Below are 21,397 nucleotides of genomic sequence, written 5' to 3' on the forward strand. Positions count from 1 at the left end.
TATATACCATGTGTGCACAGTGCCATTTGCAGCACGGGGGCATGAAATGTGTAGACTAGCTCTGCCTATCCAGATAGTTTTATGCCTGAAGATGACTCACCACAAAAGGTGTTCCCAGCTGCAAGAATACGTATTTCTCACTTCATGTGAGTACATATCAAGTCACTTGAGATCTGAAATGGCTTGCTCAAAGAACAAGCAGAACTTATGACTTTATTTTGCTGTTTTTTTCCTTTCCATTGTTCCTTCTCTCCTATCCCTCTTAGCACAGAACCAGAGAATTGCAGAATCACACAGGTTGGAAGGGACCCTGGAGGTCATCTCATCCAAGACTCTGCTCAAAGCAGAGAAAGCCTAGGCTGGGTTGCTCAGGACCTTGTTCAGACGAGTTTTGTGTACCTCCAAGGACAGAGAATTCACAAAATGGACAACATGCTCCAATATTTGACCACTCTCACAGTGAAAATATTTTTCACTACCATCTATTGAGAATTTCCCTTGTAGCAGCTTGTGGATGTTGCCTTTTCTCTTACCACCGTGTACCTCAGAGATGTCTATCACCATCTCCTCTGTACCCTCGCACTAGGTGACTGAAGAGAGTAGTGAGGTCATACTTTATCTCATGCCTCTCTAACCATTGGGCCTTCTCCTTAGCTAATTAAGATATACTTCTTTAAAATCTTGCCTTCTCCCACAAGGACAAAGAAAACTGTGGTGTTAACGTGTAGACAACGGATGCAGTTGCTGTGCTTAACTGAGGTGTTTTTCATTTTCAGCTTTTTGGGCATCTTAAATGTTTGTCTCAAAAGTTTCTCAAGGTGTAATAGTTCTCCTGTACAATTCTGGAAAAAAAAAAATCAGTGGTGTTTACTATGGATGCGTTTTTAATTTGCTGTCGTAATAGTGATGTTAAAAAGGAGAAAAAAAAAAAAAGTGATGCATCTAATCAATGGTCATTGTCTACTAAGACTGCAGTGACCTCTGTGGGTGAAATAAGGAATACCTGGCTTGTAGTGCAAAGGATTTTGTGTCATTTAAAAAACATTTTCAAAGCAGCTTCAAATCAGGATGTAGCTGGACATTTTGGCTACACCAGCCTAATGTCCCACTGTTCCGCCACCAACCCCCACCCCAGTCCATGTATGCCTGCTGTTGGTGATTTGTTCTTGTGGGCCTGCGTTGTCTCAGCTCGGCAGTAAAACAACCCAGCACAAGATAATTAGCTAGCGAGCTACTTTTGTGGTAATAGCTTCCTCTGATACCGCAAGGGTTTCAACACTCATACAAGGAAGTGGCAGAAGTGTATGGCAAGGAGCAGGGGGGAGGAGCAGAGATATAACATTTATTGTCTAATCATATCCTTGGCCTCCAAAACGGATTTGTACACCTATGCTTTCTTTTGATGACATGCTTTCTGCTACCTGCTGGTTATGAATGTAACCTGCTGGTTATGAATTGTTTGACTCCAACTCATGCATGTCATTAGTTTTCCATTTGTATTGAGACCCTTTTCCATTTGTGTTTGAGCCCCTTTTCTTCCCGGATAGAGGGTCTCTTCTGATCCTGTGGGAACCTGATGGGGATAGCTCAGATTTGTGATCCTAATCTAACATCTAGGGACAGAAATCAGGATGTCAGGAATGAGGCATGGGGTGATATTCAGTACCATTTCTTATGTGTATGTGCCAGAGTTAGGTGTCTCAGTTCCCATTCAGTGTAGATGTAGTCACTGCAGTGAAATCTAGAGAGCTTTTCAGCTCACCCTGCAGAAAGACCCTGGAGTAGGACCCTCTGCTAAACAGCTGAATTGCTGTCTGGTTTCTGTCGTCTGTATTGACACATGATATGACTCAGGTGTTTAAACATAGGTGTCCAATGTCATTTGGATTGCCTGAGGTTATCCTGCTGTTCCAAAATATTTGGGTCTCCAATAGTTCCTGTGTAAAATTTGGCAGTTTCAAAAGGGCATCTTAGGGCATCTCAAATGGCATTAGGAACATACATATGGGGAACTATAATGAGACCAGTGTGCCTTTTGCTTTCATAAGCAATTTCTTACATTTTCTTTCCTGTTCCCTAAAGTGTAGTTTAAATTTTGTTTAGCAAATTGATAACGTTTCTTTTATCTTGTGGTTAGGAATGGGTGTAATTCGGGACACTGGTACCAGGGTATTTCGGAGCTGAGAGAAGTTGTTTATATATTTGTAATCTCTACCCTGAAAAACAAATTATTTTAATGAAACTGTAATGAAGTTCAGGAACTGGTCAGTATTCAATGTCTGACATTTGGATCAGATTTAAGCACTGCTACTTGTACCCGTCTCTCTGACTAGAAACATAAGTGTATGAAAACTGTGTATCTTTCACAAACAGTTGATATTCAAGAATATCAACTCCTTCCCCCTTTTTAAAACAAAATTCACCATATTTAAAGTAGGTTGTACATTGATGACTGTCTTTGGAATTAGCATTTGGGTGAATGAGAGAAAAGACTGGGAATCATTCCCTACAACAACGAATTTGCCTGGAAGTGGACAGACCTTCCACTGGTGAGAGCTGGTACTTATTATTGAAAATACAAAAATGTGCCTGATTTAAACTTCTTTCCAATAGTCATCTGTGGTATCCTCATTCACTTTGGTACTGTATGTCTTCAGAGAAGAGATTGGGGAGGAAGGTTTGGCTCTGTGACTGAATGTCTGTACTTCATGAACAGCTGATAATTTTCAGATTGTGTTGGGTCTGCTTAAATAGAAGGTAAATGTATAAAATATAAGTCAAAACTTTGTATTAAGAAACTGAATGCTTTAGACACTTATTAATGTATATATTGCTACTTGTTTATTTATTTTAGATGGCAAAGAATTTGATGCATTTGTGTCCTATGCAAAATCAGACTCTTCTGAAAGTGACTCTGCTTTTATTAGTGAGGAAAAATTTGCCCTGGAGCTTCTTCCAGATGTGCTTGAAAACAAATATGGGTACAAGTTATGTATTCTTGAAAGAGATATTCTTCCAGGAGGAGGTAAGTTTCCAGTGGATGATAGAAAATCTTCTGCTTCTTATAAAATTGTTTTTCACTTTCCAAAAAAAACTTATGTGTTAGTTCAACAAATGATATATTTTGGCTCTGGAGTTTCTGATTAAATCATATCACATTTGATTTTTGTATCTGGTCCCTGCACCTGAGAAACATGTATATTTGAGTGTGGTTGTTGGGGTGATACTAAGACGAGACAAAGCTTCTTCTCCAATAATTTCTTTGCAGGCAGACTCCATTCCATGAAAAGAAGGTCCTGAATTTTTCAGTAGTTACTTTCTGACCAACCTTAGACAGTGCTCCACCAGCAGTAATTAGAAAGCCCTCAGTACCTGTCCCTGGGAGAGATGAAGACAAATCTAAGCATCCTTTGAGACCTTGCTTGAATGTGTTGTGGTCTCAGCTATGCCTTTCACCTTTTGAGCATGAACTTGTGTTCTCCACACTGAGTAAAAATGGCAGTGGTACCCTTTGATGGCAAACACAGTTATAAGTGTTATGTGATTGCTCAACATCCCTATTTCTGTTTTTCTGTATTTATGGTTATTAGCTGTTGTTAAAGGAACTGATTTTCATAAGAAGTCCAATATACAATGCAGTAACTATTGTAATTTCTTCTCCAGCATACACAGATGAAGTTGTTACAGCCATTAGACAAAGCAGAAGAATAATTATTATTTTGAGCCCTGCCTATGTCAGCGGACCAAGCATCTTTGAACTGCAGGCAGCAGTGAACTGTGCATTGGAAGACAAAAAGATCAAACTGGTTTTAATAAAGTTCCAGGCTTTCCAAGAGCCGGAGACTTTGCCTCCAGTAGTTAAGAAGGCCCTTAGGATTTTACCAGCCATTACCTGGAAGCCCTCTGCATCTGCTGTTCCAAACAAGAAGTTCTGGAAATATGTGTGTTACCACATGCCTGTAAATACTGCTAAGGTGCTGGGAGAATGCAGCCTAAAGGGCTTTTTTCAAAGGTTATTCAGCCTGGTACATCGATAACAGAAATTTCACGGAGGGATGACTGCAGTCTCAGGAGTGATGACATGATTGTTAAAGACCTTTTTATACATCAGTTGACTATTGTGGACCGTCACTTCAACCAGTAATAGCTCACTCCAAAACAGTGAGAAGGACTACAGAGTGAATGTGCTACAGCACACAGTAAAACTACATGGCACTGCACACAACCATAAATGTGAACTATTTTTAGTAATTTATTATTATTATATTTATTATATTATTTTACTATTATGCTGAGACATGAGAATGTTTTGCTCTTTGCACTGTATTTCTGCTGAAACATTTTAATATATATATATTTTTTTTTTTCTAGAAAAAAAGATTAAAAAAGGGAACTCCAGAGAAATCTTGTAGTTTGCTGTTCTTGTGCAGTCCTGTGGAACAAATCCAAACTCTATAAAGGAGTTACCTCCTCCTGTAAGAGTACCGGGGATGAAAGCTCTGGGAGGTTGCCACAACTGGGTATGCTGAAGCAGTTGAGAGAAGAAGGAATGTTGTGTAAGGAATGGTCCCAGGCACCTTCACCCTTCCTGCAATGGGAGAAAGTGTTTATACAAGCCATGAAATATTTCACTCTCAGAAATGTCTGCACTGTGTGGCAGTGGTCACTCACAGGTCCCACTGAACCTGTTGGTACTATGGGTGCATCATGGTTGTAAATCACATGGTTGTCAGCTAGTAGGCTTCCAGGGACTCTGAAGTAATTACCTCTCCCTTAACAGTTGTCTGGCTGCTAGCTCACCAGGGTTCATATCACTTACCTGCAAAACAGCTTGCAGTCTGTGTGTATGGCTCTAAGTAAGTAAAATGCAGTTAAGAAAATCTGAGCAGGATCAGGATTTTTTTTTAAAAAAAAAAAAAAAAAAAAAAAAAAGAATGACTGCTTTGCAAGCAGGCCTGATTCTCCTACCTAATTTTGTGTTGGGTTCAAAGCTTTCAGTGGGAGGACAGGAGGACTGTTTGTGGTACTTTGGGGCAGAAGCGGAAGATAGTGCCACTCATAGAGATAAAGCATCAACCAGTATCACTGGCTGCACTGGAAAAAATTTTTACATTGCAGTTGTATCTGCGTTGGGGTTTTAGTTCAGATCATGATAAGCTTTTGAAGCAAATTTCCCAGTTGCCACCACTTGTTGCCTTTTGCTTTTTGCTTTGCACTTGAGAGCATCGCAGAGTGCACAAACTGGATCCCTTTCCACAAAAAAATCAAGTGGAGTTGTCCACCCATGAGAGAACCTTCGGTCTGTGGAACCAGCTGAGATCTAGTTTAAAGAAATCCCCTCCCAAACACGAGGTATGGATGCAGAGTCCTCAGCACTGGTTGCTTTAGGGTTCATCTCTGCTCTCACTAGGTTGCAGTGCATGCTAATGTAGAGGTAACCCGACAGCCTGGGAGATTCATCATTGTTTTCCAACACAATCAGATCAGTGGGTGTAAAAGGAGTAATTGGAAGTACATGAAATTTTCTCACTTCTAATGTAAGCAATGCAGGCTTTAGCAGCTTTTACTCGGCACTACTGTGCTTGAATGTTTTGTTAGCCTACCACTAAACATGATAGCTTTTCTGGAGGAGGTACTGACCTTTTAAAAATGTTCCATAATGATGAGTGTCTTGCTGGAGGAGGATAATGTGGTTGTCCAGTATATGCCTTGCTAGCATGGTTAAAACAAACGTTAAACACAAAAGTACTCAGCATCCAGTTTTAGGCATGTGATCTGACTCACATCTTCCACTTTTTTTTTTTTTTTTAAGAACAAAATTTGTTATGTGTAAACTTAAATAAGTGCATTTAAGAGAGAGAAAAAATTTCTAAATGAGAACGTAATTTGCTTAGTCCTCCACCAGATGTCCCTACTGTAAACCGTGCGGAGTACATTTATTTGCACACCAAATAGTTTTGTTACAAGGTGAGACAGGAGCAGTGAGCAGTGCCAAGTGTGGTACCTGAGGTGCCAGCTGCTCTGGGGAGGCAGACGGGGAGTGAAGGCAGGAGAGGAAGGTATGGAGCCTCTCCTACCTATCTGATACTATTTACTTGTGCTGTGCTTACTGCCTGAAAGATGCACACTGATGCACTTTTTTTTTTTTTTTTAATTGGGGAAAAAAAAGTCAGAATAGCTGGAAAAATTATGTAGCTAGGAAGGACTTCATACTTTAACACAGTGATGCTGTATCTAGGGTTTATCTAGGTCTCAGGAACCTGCAGAACTGGTATCTTCATATAAACTCCACGTCCATCTGTAACACAAGGAACAGCGCAGGCACATCAGGGTTTTTTAAATGACCTCTAATAGGAAAATGAAGCAGTCCTGAGGAAGAAGCGTCTGTGTCTGTTAGAAGTGTGAATCGACAGGCGTGAGTACTGCATTCCTTCACGCACCCACCATACGCTACAACTGTAATAAAAGAGGGTCACAGCCCTAGACATGGGCTGTCCTGCACTCACACATGCGAAGCTTTTGAATTGGCTGCTGTTGCTGCTGTTGACTTTGCTATGCCCTCCTGCTGCTGCTTATTTGGATGAGCCCAAGCCGAGCAGTAGTTTGTTGCCTCCCTATGAACCTGACCATGAGGATGCTGTTGGTTCTTTACAAGAGAAGAGGTTACAAGTTTTCACACTGGACTATAACTATGTGCAAATTCCCTATGAAGTTACTCTTTGGATACTTCTTGCTTCTTTTGCAAAAATAGGTAAGTAAAAATGGTATCTTGGGTTCTTTGTTGGCAAAAGTTTAAAAACACACCATGTAACCAAGTACCCTGCATGCATTTTTGTGCCTGGGATTGTGTTTATCCATCCTGGAAAGAAAAGATTGTGATCGAACAATGACAAAATTTCACCTTCTGAATGCTTCCAACTTATTTAAGTAAATATATGACCTCTCACCTTCATGTCTCTTGGGTTGTCTACATTAACTAGTAGCAATAGATGTCCTCTACACAGTGCTGTCTATTCTTTGTTCCGTTTGTTAAATATCATAAGATATCAGACTGTACAATCCGACACAGCTGTAGAAATAAATAAACAGATGACTGAAACTTCAGACGTACTTACTTTGGGGGAGAGGAAAGTGGGAAGAACTCTTCTGTCATGTGAATAATAGGAAACATTTCCCTATGAGTTTTTGTTTTAAATTGTTGTTGTTTAAAATTGATCAGAAGGTAATATCAGAGGAAAGAGTCAGTCTGAGCGGTGTAGGTCATTGGAGAAGTAGCATAAAAGCCTTTTGAAGATATACCAATACATCTAGCTTCTATGGGGGCTCTGTGTAGGTATTTGAATGAAGAGAGACAACTCATGGAGACGCAGAGATTGCAATTAATACAGCAAAAATGGCTCGCCATGTGTCTCATGCATCTATATGGCCGGGCTTAACTTGGATTTGACCTTTCAGAACTAATGCAGCAATACGAAATAAATGAAGAAGTTGTCAATAATGTGAAGAGCTGCATACAAGTGATTTCCCTGCCCCTTTGAAGTTCAATGGGATTTTCAAACATTGCTGTAGAATAGGCTGGTAAGTGGTACTGATGATTTTCTGGAAGTGGCCTGAAGATGTACAGTTTTCATGTCATAGTCAAACAACTGTTAAATATCATTGCCACTGACCATGATTCACAAGTTTCACAGTAGATGATGGTCTGAGTCCAAATCCTACACACAGATATCTTGACTACTAAAGTAATAATATATATATATATATTTTTTTTTTACAAATCAGGTTTGTTGTTATTGCATGAGCAGACTGTGTTAGCGGTGAGCATGACTAATTTCTTTATTCATCACCTGCAAAAGCACAGGAATTGCTATAAGGCACATCTACTCTATATTCTTGTTCCGAGCAAGAAATAAGGTAACTTTAGAATTTTGTGACACCTCCCAGACAGACCTCTTCCTTTGCTGGGAATTTTCCAACAAACTTTTTTGTTGTTGTTGTTGAAAATTGTGGAGCTGTTGACTTCAAATTTACTTGGGAGAAAGAATTAGTTTGAATAATCTGGCTGCCAACGGAAGATTTTCAAATTGTTATTTTTTTCCGATGTCACCTTCAAGTTTAATCTCCTTTTTGGATTTCAGAATTTCAAGGTAGGAAACATTTCTGACATAATGAATGGAGAAATAATCCCCCTATTCTGTAAAACTGACAGAAGACTTGAACATGATTTTTTATTTTTTATTTTTTAAATTAAAATAGAAGATGAGTAGTGTTATGATTATAGTATACTTTTTGGTAAAAAACACAGTTTCCCAAATAAATAATTTTAAAATTCAAAAGAATGTTTTTCTTTTCCTTTACTTTTGAGCATGGATAAGTCTAACATCACAGAAATGCAGTCATGTCATTAGCTGCAGAGTTATGGGATGAAAGTTGACCTCACTTCAGCTGTGGAAACAGAGGCATTGGATTTCACACAGAATCATGGAATGGTTGAAGTTGGAAGGTACCTCTGGAGGTCATCTGGTCTAACCTCCCAGCTTGGCAGGGCCATCTAAAGCTGGCTGCCTGTTTATGGGTGTATTTGTCTCATTCTCATTCTTGTAAACTCCGAGCAACTCCCTACATTTCTAGATGAGGCACCTCTCATTCACAATATGATTGTACAGTTCCTGATCCAGCAACTAGGTGAGCTATTGTTAGATGTTATCTCAGTATTGGTATCAATATTCATGTCAACTGTGAAGGATTATATGAACACACAGTAGTAGGACATCAAGGTAGCTAAGAGGAGATTCACATCCATAACTTTTATATGCTAAGTGTCACCCTTTCTCTGTAAAACAGCCTGGCTATATTTTTAAGTGGAGGCACACTGTGGCAATGAGCTGCGTGTAACTCTCTGTACCATGTTACTGTTGATGAGCTCCTTCTCATGTTGACTAGCCTTCACCCAGGCACTGTCCAGGCAGCCAGTTGGCCAGGCGTTGTTCCCACAGGCAGTTTAAATATGACTTTTTTTTTTTTTTTTTTTTTTTTTTTTTCCCTGGAGTAGAAAAGAGAATTTCGCTGTAAACATGCAAGATAAACTTTTCTGAGTGGAAAAAACTTTAGCCCGCTTCATTTGTAGTGTGGCCTGAAGCTTTATTTTTAATGAGGAAAAAAAAATAACAGGGTTCCCTTATTTTCTGTTATTTGATGGCTGTCAGTAGTTCCTTCAGCTCTGCTGAAACCCTTGGTTTTGTTTCACTAAACTCATCAGGTTCTTTACAGAGTGCTGTTTACTTTATGTAGAAAAACCAGTTCCCAGAAAAGCTAGGTTAATCAGCTTGTAGAAAGTGTTATGCACCTGTGGCTTGGTTCCTGTTGATAACTGAGCTGCTTTGTATATTGTGGTATTCATGAGTATTCACTTCCTCAGTCTGTGGGTCATCTGGAGTCTGTGAAATGCTTCAGGGGACTTCTGGAATTGAAAAGGGCTGAACAGACCTTGGCATCTGAGCTGCTCCCTTGGGATTCTCCAGGTTCCTGGTCAGCCCAAATCCAGCAGTAGCTCTGCAGCCAGGAATCCTCCTCAGCACTGATGGGAGCAGCCTTTGAACACATGGTCAGGGATGGAGAGGATCTTTGAGATGGCAGGACATACTGTGCCCCAGAGGCTTGGTGGTAGCAGCTGTTGCTCAGCAAGGATACTTGAAGAAATTTTAAGAATATACTATTTCCAAATTGCACAGTGTTTTTTTGAAGATGTTTTTGCATTTCTAGTAATGAAGCTTAGACTGAAGCACACTTGTTCAGAAATTGACAGCTAGGAAGGGGGATGAGAAGAGATTTGTGGCCAAACTCTTCCTTTCTTGTAATGATACAAGTCATGTTTCATTTTGAAGGGAATGGTACTGTCTCTACAATTACAACTGCAGTCCTAAGAGCAGAACCTGGTCATCTGCAGACAAAGTATTCAAAAGCAGGCAAAACATGTCTGACACCAGGTTAATTTAAACTTGAGTAATACCCCAGTGTTTTGTTTAAGGTTTCCATCTCTACCACCGATTACCAAGACTCATGCCTGAAAGCTGCATCCTGATTGCCATCGGAGCACTGGTTGGCGCGATCATCTTTGGTACCGATCACAAATCCCCACCAGTGATGAACACAAGTATTTACTTCTTGTATCTCCTTCCACCTATTGTCCTGGAAGAGGGCTATTTCATGCCAACTCGTCCATTTTTTGAAAACTTTGGGTCCATTCTGTGGTGGTCTGTGCTGGGATCTCTGCTGAACTCATTTGGGATTGGCCTCTCCCTCTATGGTGTGTGCCAGATTGAAGCCTTTGGCCTGACCGACCTGAACCTGCTGCAGAACCTGCTCTTTGGCAGCATGATTTCGGCTGTGGATCCTGTGGCAGCTCTGGAAGTTTTTGAAGAAGCCTCTGTTAATGAGCAGCTTTATATGATGATTTTTGGAGAGTCATTGTTAAATGATGGCATAACTGTGGTGAGTTTCTTTCCATTCCTTGTTTTCCTCTCTTTGGGCCCTTATAGCTTGTAGGTTTATTGGACACAGGGCAAGAGCAGCTCTGCAGAAATCTTAGACACATTATTTATCGTATATTCCACTGTCAACCCACAACTAATTTTAATATACGTAAACACTACATTTTATATTAACTCTTACAAAAACATGCTGTTTTAGAGCTTCTGGAAGAGATACTGCTTCTGATTAGATATTGGAAACACACCCTATTCTTGTATTCACTGAAGTGAATGGATAAGCAAAAGCTTATTTTGCTGATAGGACCTGTGTAAGACCTAGGAACATACTCAATATTGTGCAAGCAAATAAATAGAAATTTGTACTCCTTAAGGACTGAGGACAGCAGGGATAGCAGTAAAAGAGACCTTCCCATGTTCCATGCCTTAAAGAGCATTTATTTAAAAAACAAAACAAAACAAAAAAAAAAACAGATGTGTACAGTCTCTGGTGGCCTCAATCCCTCCTCCAGTTCCTTCTAGGATTTTTTTCCAGAGACCTTAGACAGGAATTCCAAAACCCATGAATTACTTCACATAAGTCTATTTCTATCAGTAAAAAAAAGTCATCTGACAAGCATTCATCTTTCTTGGGTATCTTACCTCAAGTGTCCAGAAACAAAGAGATTTTTCTATTTTTAATAGGAAAATAGTTTTGCTGTTGTTGTTTCATTTATTTATTTATTAAACAGAGCTCCTTTTGCTAATACATTCATCACTTTCTCCACAGTTATACTAAAACTTGGAGCAACATGAAATTCTAGCTGTGGGCCACATTTGACCAAAACACTTAGAACTTGCATGTTTTTCAAACAAGAAATTTCAAACAGGAAATTCATTGCACAGAAACCAAGAGGACTGTTAATGCACTGAAAATTAACTGCAGGTTAAGGAGTTTTGCTAGATATGATCTTTACAGAATTTAAATCACAGGAATCTAAAACACAAAAAAACTATTCAGATACTATTATACATGAGGTACAGCACAACCTGGACTTGTTAAATCTGTACAGAGTTCACTGCTGAAAGGCTTCATGGGAGAAGTGAAGCTCATGAGTAATGTGAAAAGGAAAAGGAATGAAGTAATTTCTTGCAGCCACAGCCTATCGATCATAAATCCTTATCTTGGTAAATCAGAGATGTAGGGCTGATGATTAAGGGACAAATGTTACTTAACTTTGCATACATACTGCTAACGTGTTACAGCAGTAACAACAAACAAGCAAACAAAATAATGCACAATTTATCTATCTGCTTCAGAACTTAATGCCTGTTCCTCACTCTGGAAGAACTTGTTTGGTCCATTTTCTGACTGGCTCTCTACCCTGTCTTCCTTTTGTTCCCATGTGTTTACAGTGTGGGTCCTCGTCATGATGGCATTTACGTGAGCTTTCAGTCAGGATCCTGTTACAGCACAAATCTGCAGTACCAGAAAGTCCTTAAAACCAGTGGTATTTAGGCATTCCTCCACAGTACAAGGTGGTGTTAGCAAAAGAAATAAAAGGGCTTGCTACATCAGTGTGAGTGAGTTCCCACAGCCCCATGCACCTCATCACTGGTCTCTTCTCACAGCAGCTACGTTGCAATCAGTTTGTCAGCTCCTGCTGGCACATCTCTGCATCAGCCATCTCTCAGACTTTTTCTGGGCGTGAAGGTTTCCAAAGTCTCTACTTGACTTTATGTCAGAGAAAACCAAACTTCTTCTCATGTGGATGGATCCCAATAGGTTTCTTTTCCTCCGATACTCCACTTGCTATTTTAAAGTCTTTAAAACTGTTTACCTTGGCTGTCTTATCTTACCATTTCCTCACTATTTCTCTCTTAAGAGTTTCTTTTGAGTTAACTCAATTTGTTTAAAAGGTAATATCACCAAGATATATTGAATACATATATTTTTTTCTATTGTTTAAATACAAATATCCCCTGGTTCTCTCCAGCCTGCTTATCAGCTTGAACATTTTCTCCCCAGCAGAACAAACAGGTATGATTTTTGCTGAACTTGTACGTTATAGCTGAGGCAACAATAGCTCCCCCTCTCCCATATTTAGTTTAATATCTTGGTATTAAAAATTCCTAAACTAATTGACTGTTGAATTATAACAATTATTTAGGAGCTATTCCTTTGACTGAAAGTACTGGAACAGAAGATTATAATTGTACCCTTTGTACCCATTTGTACCTTGTCTTATTCTCCGCAGATGGGCTATATCTGTCAATGGAACAAGAAGGTTCCAGGGCCTGTTGTTTCTTTTCCCGATAGCTTCTCCTGAGCAGACTTTTATCATTAGAATGTCTACATCAGTATCATTGTGTAGACAGCAACAGGACTGGTTCCAGTGTGTATCATACATTAGTGGAATTTCAAAACCCCATCCAAAACAGTGTTGTCAGTAAATTCAGTGCAGATTTCATTCAAATGTTGAACACAAATGGAGAACCCTGATCTTGCTGCAAAGTCTTTCAAGCTTCTGAAGCTGTGCCCTTGCTTATGACCAGACTATTTCTATCTTGAAAGGAGCTGAGCACCTGTATGCATCAGAAAACTGAACATTTCCCCTGACTACTTCATCTCTGGGGCTTGATTTTAGAAACTCTGAGAACACCTATATACCACACCATACTCAAAATGAAGCTGCAGTGACCATTTCTCCAATGGTTATCAGCTCCTCCTTGTATGCACCCACAGAGCAGTTAAAGAAATCTCCTGCATAACGGAGACCAAAGTAAAATTAATTTCTCTGTTTGAAGGGGCTTGAATTTATGTCTCTGATGTTTCTGGGGAAGGCTTTGACCACTGGGTGTGTGGGTGTTAGGGAGAAGGATGGAGATACTCTCTGCCCCTGCCACTGAAGTTGAGAATAAAATAAAATTCATGTGGTCAGAGAGACGAACGAAGAGTTTTCAAGGTTGTCTATGTTGGTGGTTAAGGCAGCCACTTGAAAATCTTTGCTTCCAATGTTTCTGATGTGAATACTGTATGCAATGTGACAAAGCAGCAGCTGGAGCGGGGAACCCAGTCCCAGAGGAGGTACCCTGCGGGCAACAGTGTCACGCTCTCTCTTCCTCTCCCTGGCTCTATCAGTCACCCAGTGGCCCATCAGTACATGATAATGCCCCCTCCAAAAAAAACAAAACCCACCGAAATATGACATTCACAAGTTTGTTAAATGAGGCCAACTATCAATCTATACCTTCTTTGTGAGCAAACCAAGGCATCCTAAGCTGATTCAGGCTTTCCTTCCATATAAATAATACAGGCTGTCCAGAGAATGGATTGAAAGAAGCACTGAGGAGAAGAACTTGGAGGTGTTGGTTAATGAAAAACTCAACATGAGCCAGCAATGCATGCTTGCAGCCCAGAAAACCAACAATTTCCTAGGGTGCATCAAAAGAAGTGTGGCCAGCAGGTTGAGGGAGGTGATTGTCCTCCTCTATTCTGCTCTCATAAGACCCCACATGGAGCATTGAGTTCAGCTCTGGGGCCCCCAGCACAAGAAGGACATGGAAGTATTAGAGTGAGTTCAGAGGAAGGCCACAAGGATGATTAGTTGGCTGGAGCACCTCTCCTATGAAGACAAGCTGAGAGAGTTGGGGTTGTTCAGCCTGGAGAAGAGAAGGCTCTGGGGAGACCTTACAGCAGCCTTCCAGTACCTAAAGGAGGCCTGCAGGAAAGCTGGGGAGGGACTTTTTGTCAGGGTGTGTAGTGACAGGACAAGGGGTAATGGCTTTAAACTAAAACATGGGAGATTTATGTTAGATACAGGGAAGAAATTCTTTACTATGAGAGTGGTGAGGCCCTGGAACAGGTTGCCCAGAGAAGCTGTGGATGCCCCATCCCTGGAGGTGTTAAAGGCCAGGCTGGATGGGGCTTTGGGCAACCTGGTCTTGTGGGAGGTGTCCCTGCCCAGGGCAGAAGAGTTGGAACTTGACGGGCTTTAATTTCCCTTCCAACCCAAACCATTCTATTATTCTATGATTCTATAAAGAATTATAGTACCTCATTTGCTAGAAACACTGCAAGGTAACTTAGCTAAGCAACATTTACATGGGGCCTTACTTGTGTGTTGTCCAATGCAGGTTGTTGCAAAGAACAGTTTGCTTCCACAAAGCACATTACAAAAAAATGGAAATTATGTCGTATTTCAATAAGTACCATTTTTGTGCAAATTCACTTATATTGTATAGCTACTTTAGGAGGCAGAAAAGGAGAGACAAACTTACTAAATCATTTGCTGATGATAAATTGCCTTCTTCAAAAGTGAGCATGGATCACTACCTTGATATCACTTATAAGGAATCACATGTCTTAGAAAGAGGTTGAAGTCAGCAAGAAAGAGGGAACAGAGAACAGGCTTTGTAATTAAACACTGCATAGTAAATATGGGAAATTTTGCTTGCTTTGAACCCTCTTTTCCTTACATGTCACTGAAGAACCTAATTTCATAGATATTCATCAGGAAAAACAGCTATGACTATTTACTTTGGGATGCTTTCACATGAAATATTTTGTTGTGCTGTGTCTGTCCCCCAGAAATATTATCAGTGAGCCTCCCGGAGAACAGACTTTGTGACAGCTCAGGGTTATACGTTCCCAGCAGCAATTTAAGATTGCACAGTAGCTGGGGAATAATTATTATCTTAATAAGCTTGAATCCTCTACCTGCAAATATCTGCTTTAATCTTCTTAACGCTCTTTTGAAATTAACTATATGAAGAAGACCAAAGTAAAACAGATAAAACAAATGATTTTGCTCTGTTTTGTGTCATGGAACTTATACTTTGGTGCAACAGCTATGGAGAAGTGGTGTCTTTAGATGTTCCTAAAATTCTCTTGAAAACTGAAAGGTGACTTTCACATGTTAGACATTTCCTGTAAATAGATCTGACAGGACTTAATGACAACCAACTGTCAGCAGCTCCTAAGAAATTTTTATCACTACTCCATTCATTCCCGTGGAGACTTTGGATTAGTTTTTAAATAATGGATGAAAGAGGAACATACTGATGATTTTTCATCATGAATTTCTGAATGAGAGAAATTATTAATAATATAAGTATGGTAAACTTATCTGATCTAAAATAAATAAAATTATCTTTACAGACCAATTTATAAAATATAGTGAATTCAATCTGTCATGTAATCCAACATTGTTTTCTTTTTATTTTTGATGTTTCAAGCTTTCTAGTCAGAATATAAGTTTGAAGGGTCATTAAGCCCTTTATGGTGCCATAGCTTTTAGTTCCTACTTTGAAGTTGAGAGTACTGGCACAGAATTCCTGGGAAGGAGTTTAAGTGGCATGAAACCCAAAACATATGAGGTTAGAGAGACTATGAACTTCCCCTTCACACACTGATGCTACATTAACATAGGATTTATACGGAGCAGGGTGGGCAAGGAAACGGAGGGAAACTCCAAAAGAGAATGTTAAAAGTAAAGAGGTTTAGAGCCAGACTGGGACCTTTTTCAGCCAGGTTGGAAAAGCTTCCGTTGAATATTTGTGTAAATGCAGTTGTGACAGCCATTTACTTTGGATTTTTCAGTGTCAATCATGATAGGCTATAATTATTGTATCAATAAGTCAACTCACTAAAACTTAGTTTACATAAGACTTCTACTTGAACACCAATAACAGAACTCTAATAATTGTATTTATCTAGCTAGAGGCAACCTGAAACTGCTAGTTTGCTGATATGTCTAAAGCAATATCTAGCACACATATATACATATATATGTATGTATAAAATGTGTAAGTTTGCAAGTTTCAGAAAGAAATCTAACTGCTATATCGTCATTTTTGCACATAGGTATTATATAACATCTTCATCGCCTTCACCCAGATGCACAGGTATGAAGAGATCGAATCCATCGACATCCTTGCTGGCTTTGCTCGCTTCTTCGTGGTGGGGCTGGGTGGTATGCTGTTTGGCATCGTCTTTGGATTTGTTTCGGCGCTCATGACTCGATTCACCCACAACGTTTCTGCTATTGAACCTTTGCTGGTCTTCATGTTCAGCTACTTGTCATACTTGTCCGCTGAAACCCTTTACATCTCGGGAATTTTGGCGTGAGTATTCCTTATGGCTTTTTGGATGCACTCTTGAGGGAATGGGCAACCTTTCATGGAGGTTGTTTGCTTGAGGCTAGTGTAACACCATCATTTTCAGGATCTGGCCTAGAGACCTGCAGTGAATGGCTTCTAAGGGGTCTGTAAGTGCATCGATAATTAGGAAAAGCAAACCTATACTCAGTGTAGGCATAGATGTAGTACTGAGGAGTGGATATCTGTGCTGGCGATTTTTGCCAAAAAAAAAAAAAAAAAAAGTTGCACTTGTGTAATGTGACCAGTGCTGCCACCAGCTGGCTGTTTTCTGTTCCTCGGGGCCTGAACGAGCAGTCAGCTACCTCTGGTAAAACCAGTCCAGTGAGAGAATGATCTGATACTAGGCCAGTGTGTCTGCATTTATTGCTAAGCATCATCACCATCAAACTACAATAGAAATAAAAAGTAAGGAGTGTGGAAATTGTTAAAAAAAAAAAAAAAAAAAAAGTCAGAGTTATTGCTTTTGGATATAGTTGTGAACGTAAGTTCTAATGTGGTTTACTGGAATTACACTACGCGAGAACAGCATCACTGGAAGAATAGAAAGGAAGAAATAGGAGGCAAAAGTGAGAAACACTATGAAAAGACTGCTGGTAGAGGAAAAGATCCTGCACCTAACAACCCCTCAGAAGGGTAAAGTGTAAAGAAAAGAGTACCCGGTGAGGTGACAAACGCTCCAGCTAGTGCTGTGGACTGCCCAGCTGGTGGGTGGCAGGAGCTGGTGTGGCTTGCATTGGCTCTGAGCTCACAAACCAGTGGGGTCTCATAGGCCTTGGTGTTCCCAGAGGAGAGGGATCTCCAGAAAACTCTTACCTATATCGAGAACAAACCAGTTAAAAATTAATAAATAAAAGTGTGTAGCTGTTGCTTTCCAGACAGGTACATTTGCTCATGTCCACTTGTCAAACCCTGGTTTGGTTAGCTTCAGAGCACAACTGGCTTTGTAAAAGCAACCTTTGGAGGGTTGCCCTTGGACGGCAGATCAGAATATTTAACCATATTAAATAAGTATTTAGGTAGGAAATATGTTTCTCTGGGCAATTAGACAACAGAATTGAATCTTAGGCTTTGTTTTGCATCTCCAGCACACTTGCTCTAAGGTGACTGGTGACTTTAGATGAGCAGGGTTAGACCACCTTTATAGTGAGCATTAATGCTACAAGGACCCTTTCCTACCTGCACTGCACAGAATAGTGCTTTCCTGCCTATTTGTTACACACAACTATGTGGCTCTTTATTCCTCTTACTTTTTATTTTCATTAGAGTATTGAAATTATTAGTAATAAAAAATGTTAATATAATTAGGATTCATTATTCTTACTGCTTCATTGAGGAAATTATTGCTTGTTTTAGGAATGGGAACTTATTGTCACCCTTCTGAATTATTGAGGAATTCATTCATTTGTCACTTGGATCATGAAAGTCTATTATGCATGTGTCTTTGAAAGTCAACAGTATTAAACTTTAATGCTTAATGACATTGTCTTAAAGTGTTCTTGGACCTGCTAAATGTCTCATTTCTACCAGAATACCCTTGAGATTTCTTCAATGGAAATTAAATGAGCAGAAACTAGATGAAGGTTTATTTAACGAGCAGTCAACGTTCTCTGAATTCACAAGTTCAGAAAAATATCATCCCAAGAAACCCCCAGAGACTAAAAAAATATCAAGAGAAACTAGATAGATGATGGAATATATTACTACCATAGCACTGAATCTATCTACATACTACTGTGGAAAATGAAGGGGATAAGAGAAACCATCTTCAGCGGTCCTGTTTGAAGACTATTGCTCAGTATGAATGTGACCAGCATCTGTGCTGGATCGTGGCTGATACCTCTGAAGCAGGCTCTAGTCTTGATTAACAGCAAAAATGTGGAAAAGATTCTTTTCCTTCCTTAGGAGCATCCCCCACACTCTGAGCAACTAAAAGGGGTGAAGGACACATCTGCAGGAAAATTAATTTTCCCCGCAGTGGGTTTCTGTGGGATGAGAATTTCTGAAGCTTAATATGGTCCTGCTGATCTGCCACCCAGCTGGAAGGGAGCCAGTGGGGGCTTTGGCCCATGCAGAGAACTAAAACCACATTCTCCCACCACCATCTTGAAGGAGAAGATCACTGAGAGGCAGGTTATGTCTCTCTAATTGATCTATCCTCAGGCTGGTACGAAATTGACCGCCCTTTGTTTGAGACTCAAATATTTGTTGTGTGGTGGTTGTGTGTTAGACATTCAAAATAAAATGGACTTTGAACGGGAATGTGATACCCTCACTTCCTCCCCAGGGAGGCTGACTGATTTGCTTCCTTTTTCCTATATACAAAATTGGTTCACAGTTCTGCATTAAGACGCTGTCACTGAAATAGCTAGCGTTACTGAAGAAGTAAAATGCTACATGATATTAGGAAGGTTAAAAGTCAGTGATGGAGAGTGCAGGTAATGAAGGCAAAAGTTGTTCTTAAATAAAATAAAATTAAAAATAATAATTTAAAAAACAGTTTGTAGCTGATCTATGATGTTTTGCCTGGTACAGCATGACAGCATGTGCAGTGACTATGAAGAAATACGTGGAGGAGAACGTTTCCCAGAATTCCTATACGACAATAAAATACTTCATGAAGATGCTGAGCAGCGTCAGTGAGACCCTGATTTTTGTGTTCATGGGAGTGTCTACAGTGGGGAAAAACCACGAGTGGAACTGGGCCTTCATTTGCTTCACTCTGCTTTTCTGCCTCATTTGGCGAGCACTGAGTAAGTGAGCTTTTGTGGGCAAGCTACATCTCTGAGGGAAAACTTTTTGTGCAAAGGTATGTTAGTAAAGCCTGTGCAGACTGGTATAACCGGTTTCATAACAAATTTACTAGTCAAAATTACAGTCAACTTAATTTCATAAATCCCCACATGCAGAAAAAGGGGAAAAAGCAAACAAACAAATCTTAATGCCAGTCTCCAAGTGCAGGCTTTATGATTAAACAAGAATGGAAAACTTTAAGCAAAATTAAAATATTACCATGATTATGCTTATATAGAAGCCGATATTTTAGTTAAGTATATGCCCTTGGGTAAGTGGACTTAATAATTTAATCGCATTCTGTAATTAACTTACTAATTGGATAATAAATGTACATAAGCATGCTTCTGGTCCTGGCTGTATAACACTAAAGGTCCTGGGCCAGGAGTGCCTAGAGGATGTCAAACTATATGTGGGACAGATGTGGGCAAATGTGAGGAACCAGCAGAGAGTTTGTGCTTAAGGATCAGAGGACAGACCAGTACAGCTGATGTTTTGACAGGTGTTTACTGCAGATCTCTTGATCAACAGAAGGAGGCAGATGAACCATTCTTTATGCTCTGTAGAAAGTGTCACATTCACAGGCCCCAGTACTCATGAGAGCCTTTGACTACCCCGATATCTGTTGGAAGGGCAGTATGGCTATATATGAGACATCCAGGAGATTTCTGAAAAATGTTGAAGACAATTTCTTGATGCAGGTGGTTGATGAACCAACTGTGGAATATGCTTTGTCACAAGTCAAAAATGTGCCTTTGTGACAAAAAAGGCCAACTGCATCCTGGGCTACACTAGCAAGTGTGTAGGCAGCAGGCCCAAGGAAGTGTTTCTTGCCATCTATTCAGCACTGGTGAGAGTATCTGGTGTGTCCAGTTCTTGTCTCCCTGGTAAAGGAAAGATATGGGGGTTCTGGAGCAAGTGCTGTAGAGGTCACCAAACTGGTCGGGACCTAGAGCACTGGATATACAAGGAAAGCCTGAGAGAGCTCAGCCTGAAAAAGACAGAGCTCACAGGAGACCTTATTGCTGTCTACAAGTACCTGATCAGAGGGTAGAGAGAAGATGAAGCCTGATCAGAGAACAGAGAGAAGATGAATCCAGACTCTTCTCAGAGGTGCACATCAGTAAGATAAGAGGTAACAGACACAAGGTAGAACATGGGAAATTCTAATTAGATAGTAGGAACCTATTTAACATGAGAGTGATCCAATATTATAACAGCAGCACAACTCTACAACCTTGAAGGTACTCAAGACTTGATTAGTGTTCTGAGCAACCTGATTTGATTAGATCTGCTTTGAGTAGGAATTTGTTCTAGATGACCTCCAAAGGTCACTTCCAACATACAATACTTTGAGTTTTGGACCAACTAAGTGCTGGCATCAAAGAGCTGAGGTTAAGGTGCTATTTCTTAAATCTCTCAGGTGGCTCTGGTGCACTGGAACAGTTCTGTTATATAGTGATGACACAATTACTCAACTGTAAAGGTGATGTGATTGTTGTGGGTTCGACAGCAAGAAGGCAATGACTAAATATTTCCTTGCTAGTCCTGGACCAACTGTGCCCTGTATGTTTTTAACGGCTTCCTTTTGGAGTCCATATAGGAATAACCTTCCAATAAAGAGATAAAAAATGTTTACGGGAAAAAAAAAACCACTTTGCTGTCACATGCCCCTTTGTCTCTCAAACACCAAAGGGAGTGCTAGAGCTTTCCAGAGGAGGGTCAAAATATTTCCCCTAAACTTGTTTGCTAAAATGATTGCATCATTTTCTCTGAAGCTTGAATAAGGTAAAAAGAATTGGTTTGAGGGTGACACATAACACAGTTTCGGTCTGAGTAGTTGATTATCTAGCATAATGTAATGGGTTTATGCGGCCAGGGTTTAGTACTGGGAGGTGCTACAGAAGTGGCCTCTGTGAGCAGAGCCCAGCAGCTGCCCCATGTCAGATCAGAGCCAGATGGCTCCAAAATGGACCCGC

The 21,397-nt window shown here is 40.1% G+C and overlaps 2 protein-coding genes across 2 annotated transcripts in view; both read left to right on the forward strand.

The window, feature by feature from the left end:
- The window catches only part of IL18RAP (interleukin 18 receptor accessory protein), a 47,990-nt gene extending 43,589 nt beyond the window's left edge, over positions 1 to 4,401 (forward strand). Inside the window, exons 22-23 of the mRNA XM_050714689.1 lie at positions 2,855 to 3,025; positions 3,664 to 4,401. Of these exons, the coding sequence (XP_050570646.1) occupies positions 2,855 to 3,025; positions 3,664 to 4,037 (545 nt within the window). The 3' untranslated portion in view covers positions 4,038 to 4,401. The remainder of the gene's footprint in view (positions 1 to 2,854; positions 3,026 to 3,663) is intronic.
- A 2,085-nt stretch (positions 4,402 to 6,486) lies between these two features.
- The window catches only part of SLC9A4 (solute carrier family 9 member A4), a 34,407-nt gene continuing 19,496 nt past the window's right edge, over positions 6,487 to 21,397 (forward strand). Inside the window, exons 1-4 of the mRNA XM_050714693.1 lie at positions 6,487 to 6,751; positions 10,028 to 10,491; positions 16,333 to 16,592; positions 19,161 to 19,378. Of these exons, the coding sequence (XP_050570650.1) occupies positions 6,487 to 6,751; positions 10,028 to 10,491; positions 16,333 to 16,592; positions 19,161 to 19,378 (1,207 nt within the window). The remainder of the gene's footprint in view (positions 6,752 to 10,027; positions 10,492 to 16,332; positions 16,593 to 19,160; positions 19,379 to 21,397) is intronic.

Source organism: Cygnus atratus, chromosome 1 (assembly GCF_013377495.2).
Source record: "Cygnus atratus isolate AKBS03 ecotype Queensland, Australia chromosome 1, CAtr_DNAZoo_HiC_assembly, whole genome shotgun sequence".
Lineage (NCBI taxonomy): Eukaryota > Metazoa > Chordata > Aves > Anseriformes > Anatidae > Cygnus > Cygnus atratus.